This window comes from Physeter macrocephalus, chromosome 15 (genome assembly GCF_002837175.3).
Source record: "Physeter macrocephalus isolate SW-GA chromosome 15, ASM283717v5, whole genome shotgun sequence".
Classification (NCBI taxonomy): domain Eukaryota; kingdom Metazoa; phylum Chordata; class Mammalia; order Artiodactyla; family Physeteridae; genus Physeter; species Physeter macrocephalus.
This window is the reverse complement of record NC_041228.1, coordinates 68,215,949-68,233,059: the sequence shown is the minus strand read 5'-3', so window position 1 is coordinate 68,233,059 and position 17,111 is coordinate 68,215,949. Positions and strand designations below refer to the sequence as shown.

The 17,111-nt window shown below is 35.1% G+C and overlaps 1 protein-coding gene across 1 annotated transcript in view; it reads right to left on the bottom strand.

Annotated features, from left to right (window-relative positions):
- ARFGEF1 (ARF guanine nucleotide exchange factor 1) overlaps nt 1-17,111 on the bottom strand; it is a 144,697-nt gene that overhangs the window by 26,868 nt on the left and 100,718 nt on the right. The window contains exons 23-30 of the mRNA XM_024126954.3: nt 15,682-15,772; nt 10,717-10,757; nt 10,452-10,621; nt 9,938-10,089; nt 9,641-9,813; nt 4,278-4,438; nt 3,316-3,446; nt 433-562 (exon numbers count right to left, since the gene is read on the bottom strand). Of these exons, the coding sequence (XP_023982722.1) occupies nt 433-562; nt 3,316-3,446; nt 4,278-4,438; nt 9,641-9,813; nt 9,938-10,089; nt 10,452-10,621; nt 10,717-10,757; nt 15,682-15,772 (1,049 nt within the window). The remainder of the gene's footprint in view (nt 1-432; nt 563-3,315; nt 3,447-4,277; nt 4,439-9,640; nt 9,814-9,937; nt 10,090-10,451; nt 10,622-10,716; nt 10,758-15,681; nt 15,773-17,111) is intronic.

Genomic DNA, 17,111 nt, shown 5'->3' with positions numbered 1-17,111 from the left:
CCGTTGCGGAGCACAGGCTCCGGACGCGCAGGCTCAGCGGCCATGGCTCACGGGCCCAGCTGCTCCGCGGCACGCGGGATCCTCCCGGATCGGGGCATGAACCCGCGCCCCCTGCATCGGCAGGCGGACTCTCAACCACTGAGCCACCAGGGAAGCCCGCTACTGATGTGTTACTTGTGACAACATTAAAATGAGGAAAAGACACTGGAAGTTCAACAAAAACACTGAAAACAAAACCCAATTCATTAACTCACTTCTATCCCCAAATTGCATTGTTTATAAAGACTTACTACTATATTATAATGCCTTAAAGAAAAAATTTCTAGGATTTTTTTCTGTTCACTGTGCTGAATATGAAATACTAAAATGTATTAGGGAAAAAAAGAACCTTTTGACTTCACTGTGTTAAATGAAAATCTCATGTTCTCTTACCTCTGTCTGCTGTTCTGGCAATTTCATGTTGTCAAAGATTCTGAAAACAATTCTAAATAAATCCTGCCACCAGTGTTTTTCGTAAGTGTGGCCGTAAGTTTTCATTATTTCAAACATTACTGTTAAACCCCTAAAATGATAAAATGTAATTAGGAAAGCTATAATACAAAAAAGCATACCACATTAGTATCCCCCTCCTAAAATAGTTTTTATAGTTAGTGCATAAAGTTACTGAAAGCAAAGTTTAAAACTGGTTTTAAAGTAACACATGATACTGAGCTTTAAAAAATTTAGGTTGTAAAACAGGTTTCTTTAGGATGCATCATTTAGGAAAAAACTCCAAAGGCCTTGGCCTGAAAATTTTTTCTTCTACTTTTCTTCCACTCCCACCCCATCATTCCAGCATTTAAAAAATGTAAATGGAATTATGGATTGAGAAAGATCATCATTTGAGTGAATATTAATTTTGTGGCACTGTGGCCACGGAAATCAGTCTAAGAACAAATAAAGTTAGATTTTGGAAAATCTTTTTTGAAGAGCTCTAGGAATTTTTAGTTAACACTCTAATTGTTCATATAATACCCTCAAACTGAAGGATTTATCAAACTAAGACACTAGTGTGGGCAGGGTGTCTGTTTCCTGCTGTATCCCAGGCCAGAGCAGCACCTGTCACACAGGGGCACACTTTAAGTGTTCCTTGAACAAACAAACTGCTTTAATATCCCAGTCTTCTCTTTTGAGTAAGTGTTAAAACTAAAACTCAAAATTGCCTTCTGATTCCTTATTACCTTTCTTGAAATAATGCCTTCATGTAAACATTAAAAAGCTTGATCTTTTCTCTATACATTAATTTCTTCTAGTAAAATATAGGTACCCTTCCACTTAGAAAAGGTTTATATTTCGAAAAGTCTGACAGTAAGCCAGAACAAAATTTCCTTTGAAACACTCCATAAGGACTGGTACGTGGTCTAGTTCATTTGCTGCTGTGCTACCCTGGGGCCTAGTACATGCCTGATACACAGTAGGCTCTAAACAAGTATTTGTTCACTAGATGTGTAAAATAACATTATGGTAGTTCAGTCCTACGGCAAGTTCACAGCAGTTTATCTGATCTGTAAGATACCTAATGTGTAAAATCAGAAGTGAAGGAACACTCTGCCTTCCCCAGGAGAACCGTGTCCGAGCCCCATGTCTCCCCTGCAACGGGACAAGGCTCCCTCTTCCTCCCGCTCCAAGTAAACTGGGCGCTAAGCCCCAGGGCTGGGGTGAGAGCATGTGAAGATCCTGTTTCTTCCAGGCCCCCAAAGCAAGCACAGATCTATAGAGGTTTCCAAGGCTTTTTACTATTGAACAAGTTTTGATGAATACTTAAGTTGCTGGTGTAGGGAAAAAGAAGGTATAGTGCTCCAGGTTAATTATGCAACCCTAAATCTACAGAATTTGGAGGGACTCAATTGAGAATGCATTTGAAAGTACTTTGTAATTAGTGTGTTATATAAATCATAGTGCTACATTTTTAAATGTAATCTAAGTAACTGCCTTTACAAATCCTGGAATGAGGTAAGAAAATCAAAGCCATCACTGAACAAAGTTTACTCATATTTTCCCTCTTTTTTACCAACTAGAACATCCCTTTTCTCTTTAACAACTAAACCCATCCATAATCTGAACACAGGATAGGGTGAGAAGCAAGGTAGCGTGGTCCCAGACAAGGACAGGCTGAGAGGCTAAGAAAGCAGGTAGGTCCACGTCAAACAGACTTCTACAAATAAAGAAGGGCAGGGAGGGGGGTGCTGAGTTTCCATGACTCGTCAGTTATGACATGTTCATTGCTCTACTGAAGTGGCTGGACATTTGAAAGCTGTATATCTAAATAATTTAGAGTTATATCAATTGGGGGCCATCTTGAATTTTATCAAGTTTCCTAACAGGTCCACTGACAAAAATTCCTCAATGCCTACATGCAAAATATAATGTCATATGTGCTTGTTATTACTAAATTCGATAACAAGTTTCCAAGGTGTGAGTCATATTTTGGATTATTTTCTATTTCACAAAATTTGTTATAACAAATAGCACTATAAAAGTGAAACATTTCTTAGGCTATAAAACAAACTTAACCTTGGCTGGGGATAGGTGTGGTTCTGGCATAAGCGGTGGAAGGAGAGATTCATTCTTTCATTATATTCTATCACTGATTTGTTACAAGTCTATACTACCTTTCTGATGCACTGTTGACAGACATTAGGATACACAAGTTGGTCATTTCAATTTGGCCGTCAAAAATACAGGGTGAGAAAAACAATACTGTGGGATTGATATGAACTCTAACAAATTCATAACAACTTCTTATAACTGTAAGAAGTGTGCACTGAGTACTTGTCTGGTTACATTATACCCATAATAGTTTCTTTACAAATGGACTGGATATTCATATAGATCTTTTATTGAGAATACACTGTTGAAAGAGTTCAATTCTTTTTGAACAGGCCTATATTATTCAAAACTATGTTACTGGCCAGTCTTCAAAAAGAAATGGTTCTTCACCTAAAATCCACCAAAGACATGCATTTGGAAATTCTTTTATCATTCATCAGAAAATAAATTTTGGTGCTAACTTCAATTTCTGATTGGAAACAAATGTGTGAAAAGACAGAATGTGTAAATTAACAGAGAACCTAAAACTCAAAGTAGGCCATAATCAAATTTTAAGGAATAGTAATTTATTTCCATTTTTTATTGTTGCTCTACTTAACATATTTTAAAATCTGCCTATCGAATAACTACTACATTTGATAAAATTGAACTTGCGTTCACATAAGTTGATTTGATTAAAGTAAGAATAAGCCTCTCAAAATTTCAATTTCAAGTACTGGCTGTTACCTGGTTCTCACATCTAACTTGCATCTGTTGATGACACAGGACAACTCAAAGAGAGCTGGGAACCATCCCCTCACCCACACCCTGTCTTCAGGTGCCACATTCATGTCGTCACTTGTGTATTCCTTGAAAGCCTTCAAGAAGAAATGTAGGTTTACTACAGGCAAAACATAATACCTATACATTAAGCACATTATTTCTCCAAAAATTTTTTTTAACACTTTACTAATCAAAAGTGAGCAATTTGATAACTTAAAAAAAGATGGAGATTACAACTGCCTATAGAGCACTGGACTAGAAACCAAAAGTTGCTTTCAGCTTCAACTCCATCACCAGCTTTCTGCATTACTCAAGTTTCCATTTTTATCATTTAAATGGTTATTACAGCATGCAGCCATGCCACCACACAGGGGAGGTGTGAAGATCAAATGAGTAGATGTACATAAGAAGAACTAAATACCCCACGAGTCCATGTCAGTATGTAGTAAAAATCTACGAAGCATCGCTGCTCCTTGTGATAGTTACAAAGATAGATACAGACATGCAAGTCAAAGCTGGCAGCCAGGTTGCAATTCAACCTTTTACTTCAGTGCTTAAGCCTACACTCATCCATAGTCAACTTCAGTATATTAAGGTAATGGCTAAAAACACAGGCTTGGGTTCAAATCCTAGGTCTCCTTCACTATCCCCCGCACGCAGGGGCACATTTTTAACTTCTTTGTGCCTCAGATTCCTTATCTACATGGGGCTATAACACAACCTATCCCATAAAGCTGTTATGGAATATTAAACAACTTAATACACGTGAAACACTCAGAAAAATACCTGACATCTTCAACAAATGTAACCATAACTCAGATAATTTTGAAAAGTAAATACTTCATATCCCCTCAATTCCCAAATAAACTTAGATCTGACTGGAAATAAATGCTCAGTAACATTTTGTTTACTAAATGATGCTATACCTGAGGTCTGTCAGACACATATTTTGCACAATGGCGAATAAGTCGAATTGCTTCCATACTTGTGTCTGGGAAAGCTGCATTGCATGCAAATTCAGACAAACATTTCACTGCATCCTGGAAAGAATCAATGGTTGCTGGAAAGTGTTTTTCAAACACAAGGGCTATACGGGAGAAAAACACATAAATATAATTATCAACTTTCACCTTTTCTTAATTATACCTCAAATACACCAACCTCTAGATGTAATGGATACTTCTTAAAGATTAAGGGTTTTAATGTCCAACAGACATCGGTCCCAACGTCTGTCCTGACCAGTTACTTGACTGCCTTGAGTAGTAGAAACAGGGAAACAGGTCTGTGTTTTGTTTACACTATAAACCCAGCACCTAATAGAGTGACTGGTACACAGTAGATACAAAATCAACGGTTGTTGAGTGAATATTCAAAATTACATTTAATCTCTCTGTATCTGAGTTTCTCAATCTATAAAATGGTGATAATAATATGCACAGGATAGTGGTAAGCACTAAATAAAATGTAAGTAAAGTGCTTAGCACTGTACTTAATTTACTTAATTCAAGCAAGCACTCAATAAATGACAGCTATGATGATGTCATCATTCTTGATGTTGATGATGACATCAACATCATTATCCTCTAGAGAGGCTTAATTTAGATCCTTAGTATTTTATTCTTCTTTAAAGTCAAAGGAGGCTGTGTAGTGCAGTGGCGAAAAACAAATGCTGTGCTTTAAGACTCTCTGGCTTTGCATCTCAACTCCATCACTCACTAGTTTTGTGCCTTTAGACAAATTACTTAACCTCACTGGGTCTGAGTTTCCTTATCTATTAAAAAAAAAAGAGAGAGAATAATAAAGATATTTATCTCATACAGTTACTGTGAAGACTGAAGAAAATGCATGCAAAGTGCTTATAGTGCTTGCCATATAGTAAACATTCGGTAAATGTTAACTATAATATTATAATAATGATAATACTGTCACTATTTACTCTGCTTTTGTAGGCAAAACTTGGAAAACTTAAAGCCCATGACAAGACCATAATCTTATACTTGAATTATCTTCTGAACACATTAAAGTTTTGTTTTCTTTAACTTGAACAGAGCTTAGAGAATACTCACTGACAATATGCCCCGTTGTTTGGAATGCAAGTTCAACTATGCTTTCATCTTGATCGGATGCCGCTAGATGAAATACAGAGAAAATGTTCTTCCATCCAGACCGAATGTTAGCAGCCTGAGAATTAACCATCTGTGCTATACACCGTACAACCATATCTCGAATTGTTGGAGACCTAAAATATTAATACAATTGCTTGGATAAAACACATCAGGTTTTTTTCCTTTTCTTCTGTTTTTCCCCCTACTGTGGAAAATAAGGTATTGTTCTGATAATAAGCAATTCAACAAATATAATACCTGTTCCGTTTCATTATATGTTCAAAAGGTCTTAAGAAATCCTTCTGGAATCTGAAATTAGCAAGCTCCCCTTTCTCTAAGAACTTCATTGACAATTGCCTCAAGGAGTCTACTGCAAAAATAGCTACATCTTCATTAGGATTACAGCCAACCTGTAATGGCAACAGAAATATAGGGTGCTAATATCAGCAGTGAAACTTGCTAATTCTTTACCTTTTATTTTAGAAAAAAAATATAATTAATAGCATAGATAGGTAAGTTCCAAGATTCTCCATAAAGGCACTAAGTGTGCTAACAATATTTCTCAACAAGAAGAACATATTTTAACTAAATTCTTAAAACCTAGAGCAATTATTTCTAAAAGAAAAAACAGGACTCAAAGGGTTTTCTAAATCTAATTACAAAAATGTAATAAAAAACTGCTTGGAAAGGAAAAAGGTCTCAATTAGATTATGATAAGGAAATTTTAAACAAAAAATTACAAATTAAGCAAATCTTATAATTACTCAAATACCTTATTAAAATGATCTCCAATAACTTCCCAAATTCGAGACCACTGCAATCTTATTCTTCCCATGTTGTAATACGATATTTCTACTATTTTTTGTAGACTAAACATTCTTGGATGTGTAGTGGAAAGTAATTCATCCATAGACACAGCACAGAGCCAACGGACAAAATCCACTATAATATAAATAGATTAACATTTTTAAAACTTAACTTTGAAGTCTTTTAAGCCAAAAAATCCATTTTTAAGTGGAGTAAATGTACATACTTACCAATAGCATTTCCATCTAGCCTTGTGGACCCTGTAAATATTCTAAAGAAAAAAATATAATTCAAAAACTTGTAATGTCTCACTTCTGATACATCAATTCAAAAGTAAGTGGCCTGGGGTACGAGCTACTTTTATCTGTTTTAAGGGAACAAAAAATCAGGTAATCAAATGAATATTTTTAATCATGTATTTTAGTAACAAGTATAGCTTGGATGTTCCTTCCTCCCTCCCTCCTTTGTACCGAATGATATATTAGAGTACAAATACATTGTTGTAATTTTATTAGTAAATTTCTAAACACTAGGAAAGGTATCTTATGATAGTCTGAGAATAAGAAAAATGTTAAGTTGTAAAACTAATAATTGGCATACACAAAACAAGATTTTTCAATTTTCCTGAGTATTTACCCACATTAAACATGTTCTTAAAATGAAAACTTCTACTTTATTTTTATAAGCAATGTGTGTTTGATTAAAAAACTCATTTATGTTAAATTACAAATGATTAATAGAACCTTGCAAATAGTCTCCAACAGTTTAACCAACAAGTGGCTAACCCACTTTTCTTACAGCATTCAAATGGTTAGAGCTAAGCTATGCTGTCCAGCTTTGCCCTGCCTTCTTCACTGAGCTCTTTTACTGTGTTTCAAAGTTTCATAAAAGATTTCAGCATAAACATATTAGTCCTCTTATTTTAAAGTCTGCATTTTTATCCATGTTCTGAGTTTGTAACCAAGGGTTTGATGTGACTTCCAGGATGAACTGATATTCCGTAATTTAAAATGTACATCATAGTATTTGCACGATAAAAAGGAAACCTCAAAGGCAGGAGCAGGTCAAATATTAAACTTAGAAATAACAGTCGTCATAGTAACAGTAATAGCTACCAACAATCACAAGGTGGATACTATCCTAATTGCTTATATATATATCCACTCACATAATAATCACAAACACCATGAGGTGTGTATATACTATTATATTCCCAATTTTATCAACATAGAAACTGAGGCACAAAGATATTTATTAACTTTCTGAAAGTCACAGGACCAGTAAGTGTTAGAGACAAGATTGAATCCAGGACAGGCAGACTCCAGAGTCCACCCTCTCAACCATTTTGCTATACTGCTTCACACTTACCTGAGCAAAACATAATTTAAACATTTAAAATACATTCTAGTTTTTTCCTACTACCACTACCTAAAAATTCTGGGTATATCATGATTTTTCAACCTCAATGTCCTTGAAGGTCTATGCATCCTGGCAATGAGTAACAAAAACAGGATAGGAAAAAATGGCTTAAAAACTGACAATGCAATAACTCAGAATCTGATCTCCTGCTAAAGGGGTATCTTGAGATTTCCTATATTGCTCTTATCAGTAGAACAAAACAACAATTCAAAAATCTGACTGAAAACACAATCTGGGAGAAAAAGTAAGAGTAATGGGGCCCCACTGAATCCACTGGTTAGACTGGATCCAGAAATTTAAAATATACAAAAGCCTACAAACCTCTCACATGAACAAAAATGAGATTCGCTAGACTATGCACTATGAATGTCATTAAGCTGTTTCTCAAACTAGAGGTATTCTCATGGAAGGCAATGGCTGTAAAAACCATACCACAAAGAAGGTCAAAACTAAACAGTACAGGGGAAACAACAGGAAAAGGAACAAAAGAAACGAGAAAGCTTTTTTCTTTTTTTTAACTGAGAAGGAAGCAAATGACAAAGCATATAGGAGTAAAGAACAGAAGCTGAGATGGCGATTATATGCAACTCCAGGGGAAAGCAGCAATGAATCCTCTAAATGTGGTGAGATGGTGAAGAACAAAGGCAACAAGAACAGAGAAGATCATCAGCAAACAGGTTCTGTAGACTCAGGAGACAGTGGAACGCAGGTGGAGCGTGCATCCTGGGAAAGGGCATTTAAATTCCGACTCACTTTGGCAGCCTCTGAGGGGCCACTCTATTTCTAGTAACGCTCCACTAAAGATAAGCCATATGGTGGAGCACAGCAGTCTGTGGAGGCATTTAAAGTTAAGCCTTAATACACTAAGGCAGGAGAACAGGGCTGTGTTTCACAGAATCATCTATGAAATGGATTCTACACGCCATGTGTGAAAAGCAGAGAACAGAATCATGAGAATCTTGTGTGTTAATATTAAAAGACATTCCCCGAAAAGTACGAGTAGGAAAAATAAATTGATAGATTACTGAATTCATTCACATTATGATAGCAATGTAACAATGCAAAAAAAAAAAAAAAATAAAAATTGCAGATTCTGGATCAAATAAACTTTTAGCTGTATACAACGTCTGTCCTGACCAGTTACTTGACTGCCTTGAGTAGTAGAAACAGGGAAACAGGTCTGTGTTTTGTTTACACTATAAACCCAGCACCTAATAGAGTGACTGGTACACAGTAGATACAAAATCAACGGTTGTTGAGTGAATATTCAAAATTACATTTAATCTCTCTGTATCTGAGTTTCTCAATCTATAAAATGGTGATAATAATATGCACAGGATAGTGGTAAGCACTAAATAAAATGTAAGTAAAGTGCTTAGCACTGTACTTAATTTACTTAATTCAAGCAAGCACTCAATAAATGACAGCTATGATGATGTCATCATTCTTGATGTTGATGATGACAACATCATTATCCTCTAGAGAGGCTTAATTTAGATCCTTAGTATTTTATTCTTCTTTAAAGTCAAAGGAGGCTGTGTAGTGCAGTGGCGAAAAACAAATGCTGTGCTTTAAGACTCTCTGGCTTTGCATCTCAACTCCATCACTCACTAGTTTTGTGCCTTTAGACAAATTACTTAACCTCACTGGGTCTGAGTTTCCTTATCTATTAAAAAAAAAGAGAGAATAATAAAGATATTTATCTCATACAGTTACTGTGAAGACTGAAGAAAATGCATGCAAAGTGCTTATAGTGCTTGCCATATAGTAAACATTCGGTAAATGTTAACTATAATATTATAATAATGATAATACTGTCACTATTTACTCTGCTTTTGTAGGCAAAACTTGGAAAACTTAAAGCCCATGACAAGACCATAATCTTATACTTGAATTATCTTCTGAACACATTAAAGTTTTGTTTTCTTTAACTTGAACAGAGCTTAGAGAATACTCACTGACAATATGCCCCGTTGTTTGGAATGCAAGTTCAACTATGCTTTCATCTTGATCGGATGCCGCTAGATGAAATACAGAGAAAATGTTCTTCCATCCAGACCGAATGTTAGCAGCCTGAGAATTAACCATCTGTGCTATACACCGTACAACCATATCTCGAATTGTTGGAGACCTAAAATATTAATACAATTGCTTGGATAAAACACATCAGGTTTTTTTCCTTTTCTTCTGTTTTTCCCCCTACTGTGGAAAATAAGGTATTGTTCTGATAATAAGCAATTCAACAAATATAATACCTGTTCCGTTTCATTATATGTTCAAAAGGTCTTAAGAAATCCTTCTGGAATCTGAAATTAGCAAGCTCCCCTTTCTCTAAGAACTTCATTGACAATTGCCTCAAGGAGTCTACTGCAAAAATAGCTACATCTTCATTAGGATTACAGCCAACCTGTAATGGCAACAGAAATATAGGGTGCTAATATCAGCAGTGAAACTTGCTAATTCTTTACCTTTTATTTTAGAAAAAAAATATAATTAATAGCATAGATAGGTAAGTTCCAAGATTCTCCATAAAGGCACTAAGTGTGCTAACAATATTTCTCAACAAGAAGAACATATTTTAACTAAATTCTTAAAACCTAGAGCAATTATTTCTAAAAGAAAAAACAGGACTCAAAGGGTTTTCTAAATCTAATTACAAAAATGTAATAAAAAACTGCTTGGAAAGGAAAAAGGTCTCAATTAGATTATGATAAGGAAATTTTAAACAAAAAATTACAAATTAAGCAAATCTTATAATTACTCAAATACCTTATTAAAATGATCTCCAATAACTTCCCAAATTCGAGACCACTGCAATCTTATTCTTCCCATGTTGTAATACGATATTTCTACTATTTTTTGTAGACTAAACATTCTTGGATGTGTAGTGGAAAGTAATTCATCCATAGACACAGCACAGAGCCAACGGACAAAATCCACTATAATATAAATAGATTAACATTTTTAAAACTTAACTTTGAAGTCTTTTAAGCCAAAAAATCCATTTTTAAGTGGAGTAAATGTACATACTTACCAATAGCATTTCCATCTAGCCTTGTGGACCCTGTAAATATTCTAAAGAAAAAAATATAATTCAAAAACTTGTAATGTCTCACTTCTGATACATCAATTCAAAAGTAAGTGGCCTGGGGTACGAGCTACTTTTATCTGTTTTAAGGGAACAAAAAATCAGGTAATCAAATGAATATTTTTAATCATGTATTTTAGTAACAAGTATAGCTTGGATGTTCCTTCCTCCCTCCCTCCTTTGTACCGAATGATATATTAGAGTACAAATACATTGTTGTAATTTTATTAGTAAATTTCTAAACACTAGGAAAGGTATCTTATGATAGTCTGAGAATAAGAAAAATGTTAAGTTGTAAAACTAATAATTGGCATACACAAAACAAGATTTTTCAATTTTCCTGAGTATTTACCCACATTAAACATGTTCTTAAAATGAAAACTTCTACTTTATTTTTATAAGCAATGTGTGTTTGATTAAAAAACTCATTTATGTTAAATTACAAATGATTAATAGAACCTTGCAAATAGTCTCCAACAGTTTAACCAACAAGTGGCTAACCCACTTTTCTTACAGCATTCAAATGGTTAGAGCTAAGCTATGCTGTCCAGCTTTGCCCTGCCTTCTTCACTGAGCTCTTTTACTGTGTTTCAAAGTTTCATAAAAGATTTCAGCATAAACATATTAGTCCTCTTATTTTAAAGTCTGCATTTTTATCCATGTTCTGAGTTTGTAACCAAGGGTTTGATGTGACTTCCAGGATGAACTGATATTCCGTAATTTAAAATGTACATCATAGTATTTGCACGATAAAAAGGAAACCTCAAAGGCAGGAGCAGGTCAAATATTAAACTTAGAAATAACAGTCGTCATAGTAACAGTAATAGCTACCAACAATCACAAGGTGGATACTATCCTAATTGCTTATATATATATCCACTCACATAATAATCACAAACACCATGAGGTGTGTATATACTATTATATTCCCAATTTTATCAACATAGAAACTGAGGCACAAAGATATTTATTAACTTTCTGAAAGTCACAGGACCAGTAAGTGTTAGAGACAAGACTGAATCCAGGACAGGCAGACTCCAGAGTCCACCCTCTCAACCATTTTGCTATACTGCTTCACACTTACCTGAGCAAAACATAATTTAAACATTTAAAATACATTCTAGTTTTTTCCTACTACCACTACCTAAAAATTCTGGGTATATCATGATTTTTCAACCTCAATGTCCTTGAAGGTCTATGCATCCTGGCAATGAGTAACAAAAACAGGATAGGAAAAAATGGCTTAAAAACTGACAATGCAATAACTCAGAATCTGATCTCCTGCTAAAGGGGTATCTTGAGATTTCCTATATTGCTCTTATCAGTAGAACAAAACAACAATTCAAAAATCTGACTGAAAACACAATCTGGGAGAAAAAGTAAGAGTAATGGGGCCCCACTGAATCCACTGGTTAGACTGGATCCAGAAATTTAAAATATACAAAAGCCTACAAACCTCTCACATGAACAAAAATGAGATTCGCTAGACTATGCACTATGAATGTCATTAAGCTGTTTCTCAAACTAGAGGTATTCTCATGGAAGGCAATGGCTGTAAAAACCATACCACAAAGAAGGTCAAAACTAAACAGTACAGGGGAAACAACAGGAAAAGGAACAAAAGAAACGAGAAAGCTTTTTTCTTTTTTTTAACTGAGAAGGAAGCAAATGACAAAGCATATAGGAGTAAAGAACAGAAGCTGAGATGGCGATTATATGCAACTCCAGGGGAAAGCAGCAATAAATCCTCTAAATGTGGTGAGATGGTGAAGAACAAAGGCAACAAGAACAGAGAAGATCATCAGCAAACAGGTTCTGTAGACTCAGGAGACAGTGGAACGCAGGTGGAGCGTGCATCCTGGGAAAGGGCATTTAAATTCCGACTCACTTTGGCAGCCTCTGAGGGGCCACTCTATTTCTAGTAACGCTCCACTAAAGATAAGCCATATGGTGGAGCACAGCAGTCTGTGGAGGCATTTAAAGTTAAGCCTTAATACACTAAGGCAGGAGAACAGGGCTGTGTTTCACAGAATCATCTATGAAATGGATTCTACACGCCATGTGTGAAAAGCAGAGAACAGAATCATGAGAATCTTGTGTGTTAATATTAAAAGACATTCCCCGAAAAGTACGAGTAGGAAAAATAAATTGATAGATTACTGAATTCATTCACATTATGATAGCAATGTAACAATGCAAAAAAAAAAAAAAAGATAAAACTTGCAGATTCTGGATCAAATAAACTTTTAGCTGTATACAACATACAGGCAGACTAAATTACTGTGTATTTAAAGTTTTCATAGTGAAAATATCAGAGGTAACATTTACTGCTTAGACCCAAATGAAAGATGTTTATGAGCAAACACAGCTGGGGAGGAGCTGTCTATATTTTCTGATAGGTGACAGAATATTCCAAAGTGTGGGATGGGTCAGTATAAAGCGAGATCTGGTGTGCTTAAAAAACAATAATAAAAATAAAAACTATGGTACTAAATAACTGTTTTTTAACTTTCAGGGGTAAATCATTCCTGGACAAAATCCACCCCTGCAAAGTTTAGTAATACTTATGAAGTATCTGGTTTAACAATGCCTAGCAAATGTTTCCCTAACAAATCCTAGAGGATCAGGTATTCCAGATTAAAGTGCCCTATATTCTCCTAAATTCTAATAGTACAGGATTCCAAATACAAAAGTGAAGACAGTCAGAAAATTTTACCATTTTAAAGCTTTTGATGGAAACACATATATTTTCCCATTGATTAAGAAACAAAAGCTATATATAATTAAGCAAAGAAAAATTATTTTATTTTCCATATTTAGTTCTTATACTTGTCATAACAGATTATCCAGAACAACAGGCCTAAGGACAGAAAAATGACTTTTTTTGCTGGACAAGTACAGAACTTTCCAGGATGATGCCTGACAATATTCTCACCACTGTCTTGAATACCAGGGATATCTCACTGAATTAGCTTACAGACTAGAATCAGAATATTACAAATAAAAATAAACTCAGATACTCAGAAAGGAATTCAGAAGAAATTTAACAAGGAAGTGATATGTACCCACATAAGAATAAAATAATCTTATAACAAATCAAAGAGGTAACTTTTAATGCTTTCACTATAAAGTAAAATTTAAATATTGAGGCCTTGTATAAAACTAGACATTGAATTTATGCTGTAGAAGTATCTGGTGATGATGAGTTTGAGACAATGAAGTACTAACAGAATTTGTGCTAAGACTCCTCTGAAACAGCACACATTCTTAAAATGGAGAGGCATATCATTTGTTCAAATGAGTGACATGTCTCCCTGTAACAAACAGTGGACAGCTGGATAAATCAGACCTGGCTTTGGTCATATAAAATATATTATGGAAACAGACTGTTGCCTGAATAGATTCTCATAATGACAGTGCAGATGATTTTCTGGATGGCTAGAAAACCATTTGGAAGATATCTATCCTAGCAGTAGAAGGGCAGATATTACACTGCTCTGGAGCTCTACATGCAGGCAGAAAGGCAGAGAGGTTGAACACACTCAGAGATATGTTGCCTGAGTGTATATTTCGGTGCCACTCCTCCAAATTCTCTACTAATGAAAGGGTTATGGTAATAATCAAGACAGGATTAGCCTGGTTGTGAGAATGAGCAAATTATCTAATTCCCCTCGTCTCAGTTTCCTCATTTGTAAATTGAGGACAATAATAATACTTATCTCAGAGGCTGCTGAAAGGATAAAATGAAGTAACACATGGAAAGCACTTTGTTTTTTTGGTTTGTTTTAAAGTGAATCAGTTATACATATACATATATCCAACTCTTTATTAGATCCCCTTCCCAGAAAGCACCTTGAAGAGTGCCAAGCAGCACGTGTTAATAAGCCTTTGAGTTATACAGTTGGTATAAGATGATACACAATCTTTTTTCAACCTTCACAAGAGAAAGGCAAATTACCTCCTTCCCTTATAAAAAAAAAAAAAAAAAAAAAAAGGGAAAGCAAGTGGACATTGGACATGAAGAATTCTTTTCAAGGAAAAAGTTCCAGGGAGTATTTCCAGGGCCAGTAGCAAATGAACACTCTAGTTCTGTCTATACTTAGAGCAAAAAGTTTTTATCTAAAGCAAAGTAAAATAATGGATCAGCACGAGTCTCTAAGCACCAAAAAAAAAATTATAGGACATATTGTAGTTTTGAAAGTTTCCATCAGAAGTGTTAAAAAAAAATTTAAACGTCAGTGTTGTAAAATGTTAAGTTTCAATTATTTGGGCACCCATCTGGAAAAAGCTCATCTTCAAAAAAAAAAAAACCACTAGATATTGTTTTACACACTGGGAATTTTTAAAATCTAGAATAAACTAAATATTCTATAGTAAAATAAACCATAGTATAGATTTTCCTTTAGAAAACAAACTAAAAATGAGGAATATCTGGTATATAATATATAAATTCTGAAATCCTATTCAAAGAAGTTTATAATGAGAATTGCCAGCAAACCCCTTCATTTTACCCATAATGCAATCCTATATCATACATTCAAAAAGACAAATTATACTCTATTTTCAAATAGGGATAATAAGGAGAGTACATTTTCTATAAAGGAAATTTTAAAAATATAAAGGAAAAAAAGAACTGTGTTTTTTCTCATCAAGGTTACAATTTCCCAAATGCCCACTAATGTCTATCACTTAAATTTTCATACTGTTTATTTCCTTCCTATATTCTATGATTTGAAAGCAAAATTATAGGTACTTCATCATTTAAATCACAGCATATCACAATACAGTCATATTACTTAAGAGAAGATGTCCTGGCAATAATGTTTCTCTTTTAACTAACGAGCGATACATCTAAGTGCTACAGAATTAAAACAGTGTCCATCTGAGAAGAGAATAAAGCAAGCACCTTACCTATCTACGGCAACGACAACACTCTGAGAACTGGTCTCTCCAATGGATTCCTGAATACTTGCTATCTGCTTCCAGTCCACATTTCCTCCAACTGCCACACAGGAAAGAGAGGCATTCAGTTTGAAAAGGATTCAGTGGAAGAGCACACGTTCAGTTCTAAAACACATTTCTGAAATCAGTTATTTTCCTAATGAAAGAAATCAAGCTTTGGGGGAGCGATGCTTTTGGTATCAGTGACCATTTATCAAGGCCAAAGGTGCTTATTGAGCTATATACTAAGTGGTATACAGACATGGTTAAAGACACAAACTGTGTTTGCAAAGATCACACAAATTAGGGGCACTGAGAATTTTGATCACAAAATAATGACATTAGGAATAATTTCCCTCACTGTTTAAGAAACGCAGCACTAACCCCAGTTCCAAAGACATCTACTAAGGAGGATTACCAATTCCATGTATTGATAATTAGATCTCCCCTGTAAATGCACTCTCCAGTCCCATTTCCAAATGTTTACTGGAAATTCTACCAGTATGCTGTAATATCCTCTTATTCAAAAGAATCACTCATCTTTTCCCCCAACACTGGTTCCATGTGTTAGGTAGCAAAACAATTTCCCCAGTTTTCACACTCTTAACCTTACAATCGTCTTTGATATCCTTCCCTTCCTCCACTTTCACTAAATCTTTCTTTTGGGCTGTTTTTCATATGCTTCATTCATTTTCATTCCTACTCGGTTTAGACTGTTGTAATTTCAGGCCCAGATTACTATCACTATATATAAAACAGTTTCCTCACTGCTTTCCCTTTTGCTGATTTTTCCCCTCTTCAATCTCTCCTTTCTTCTCCTGGAGTTTAATTTTCCTAAATCATCACCTTCATTTTGCTTACTATTCCTTTCAGGACAAAGTATAAACTTTTCAGCCTAGCGCTTAAGGCAGTTCCCTTCAACTTTCTTGCCAATACCTGTCTCTATTCAGGCCATTCCGCAACTACCTAAAATTTATCACCAAGACCCAAATTTGAGTTCTCAATGAAGGATTCCCCTCCACTGTTTCACCTTCCTCTGTAAGTATTTAAGTTTATACTTAAATAAATACTGCTCAAATCAGAATTTCTTCCATTTAGTTTCTTATTTAAATTACTTTAGGTGTGTGTTACTGTTGCCTTCTCAGCCAGATAAAAAGTTCCAAGATTAGGAACCAAATCATACATTTTCTTTGTATTCCTCTACTCAATATTAAGTCCAAAGCAGATGCTCAACAAATACTTGTTGACTCGATTGACTAGACACTCAATAAATGACTTTTTTTTTGCGGTACACAGGCCTCTCACTGTTGTGGCCTCTCCCGTTCCGGACGTGCAGGCTCAGCAGCCATGGCTCATGGGCCCAGCCGCTCCGCGGCATGTGGGATCGTCCCGGACCGGGG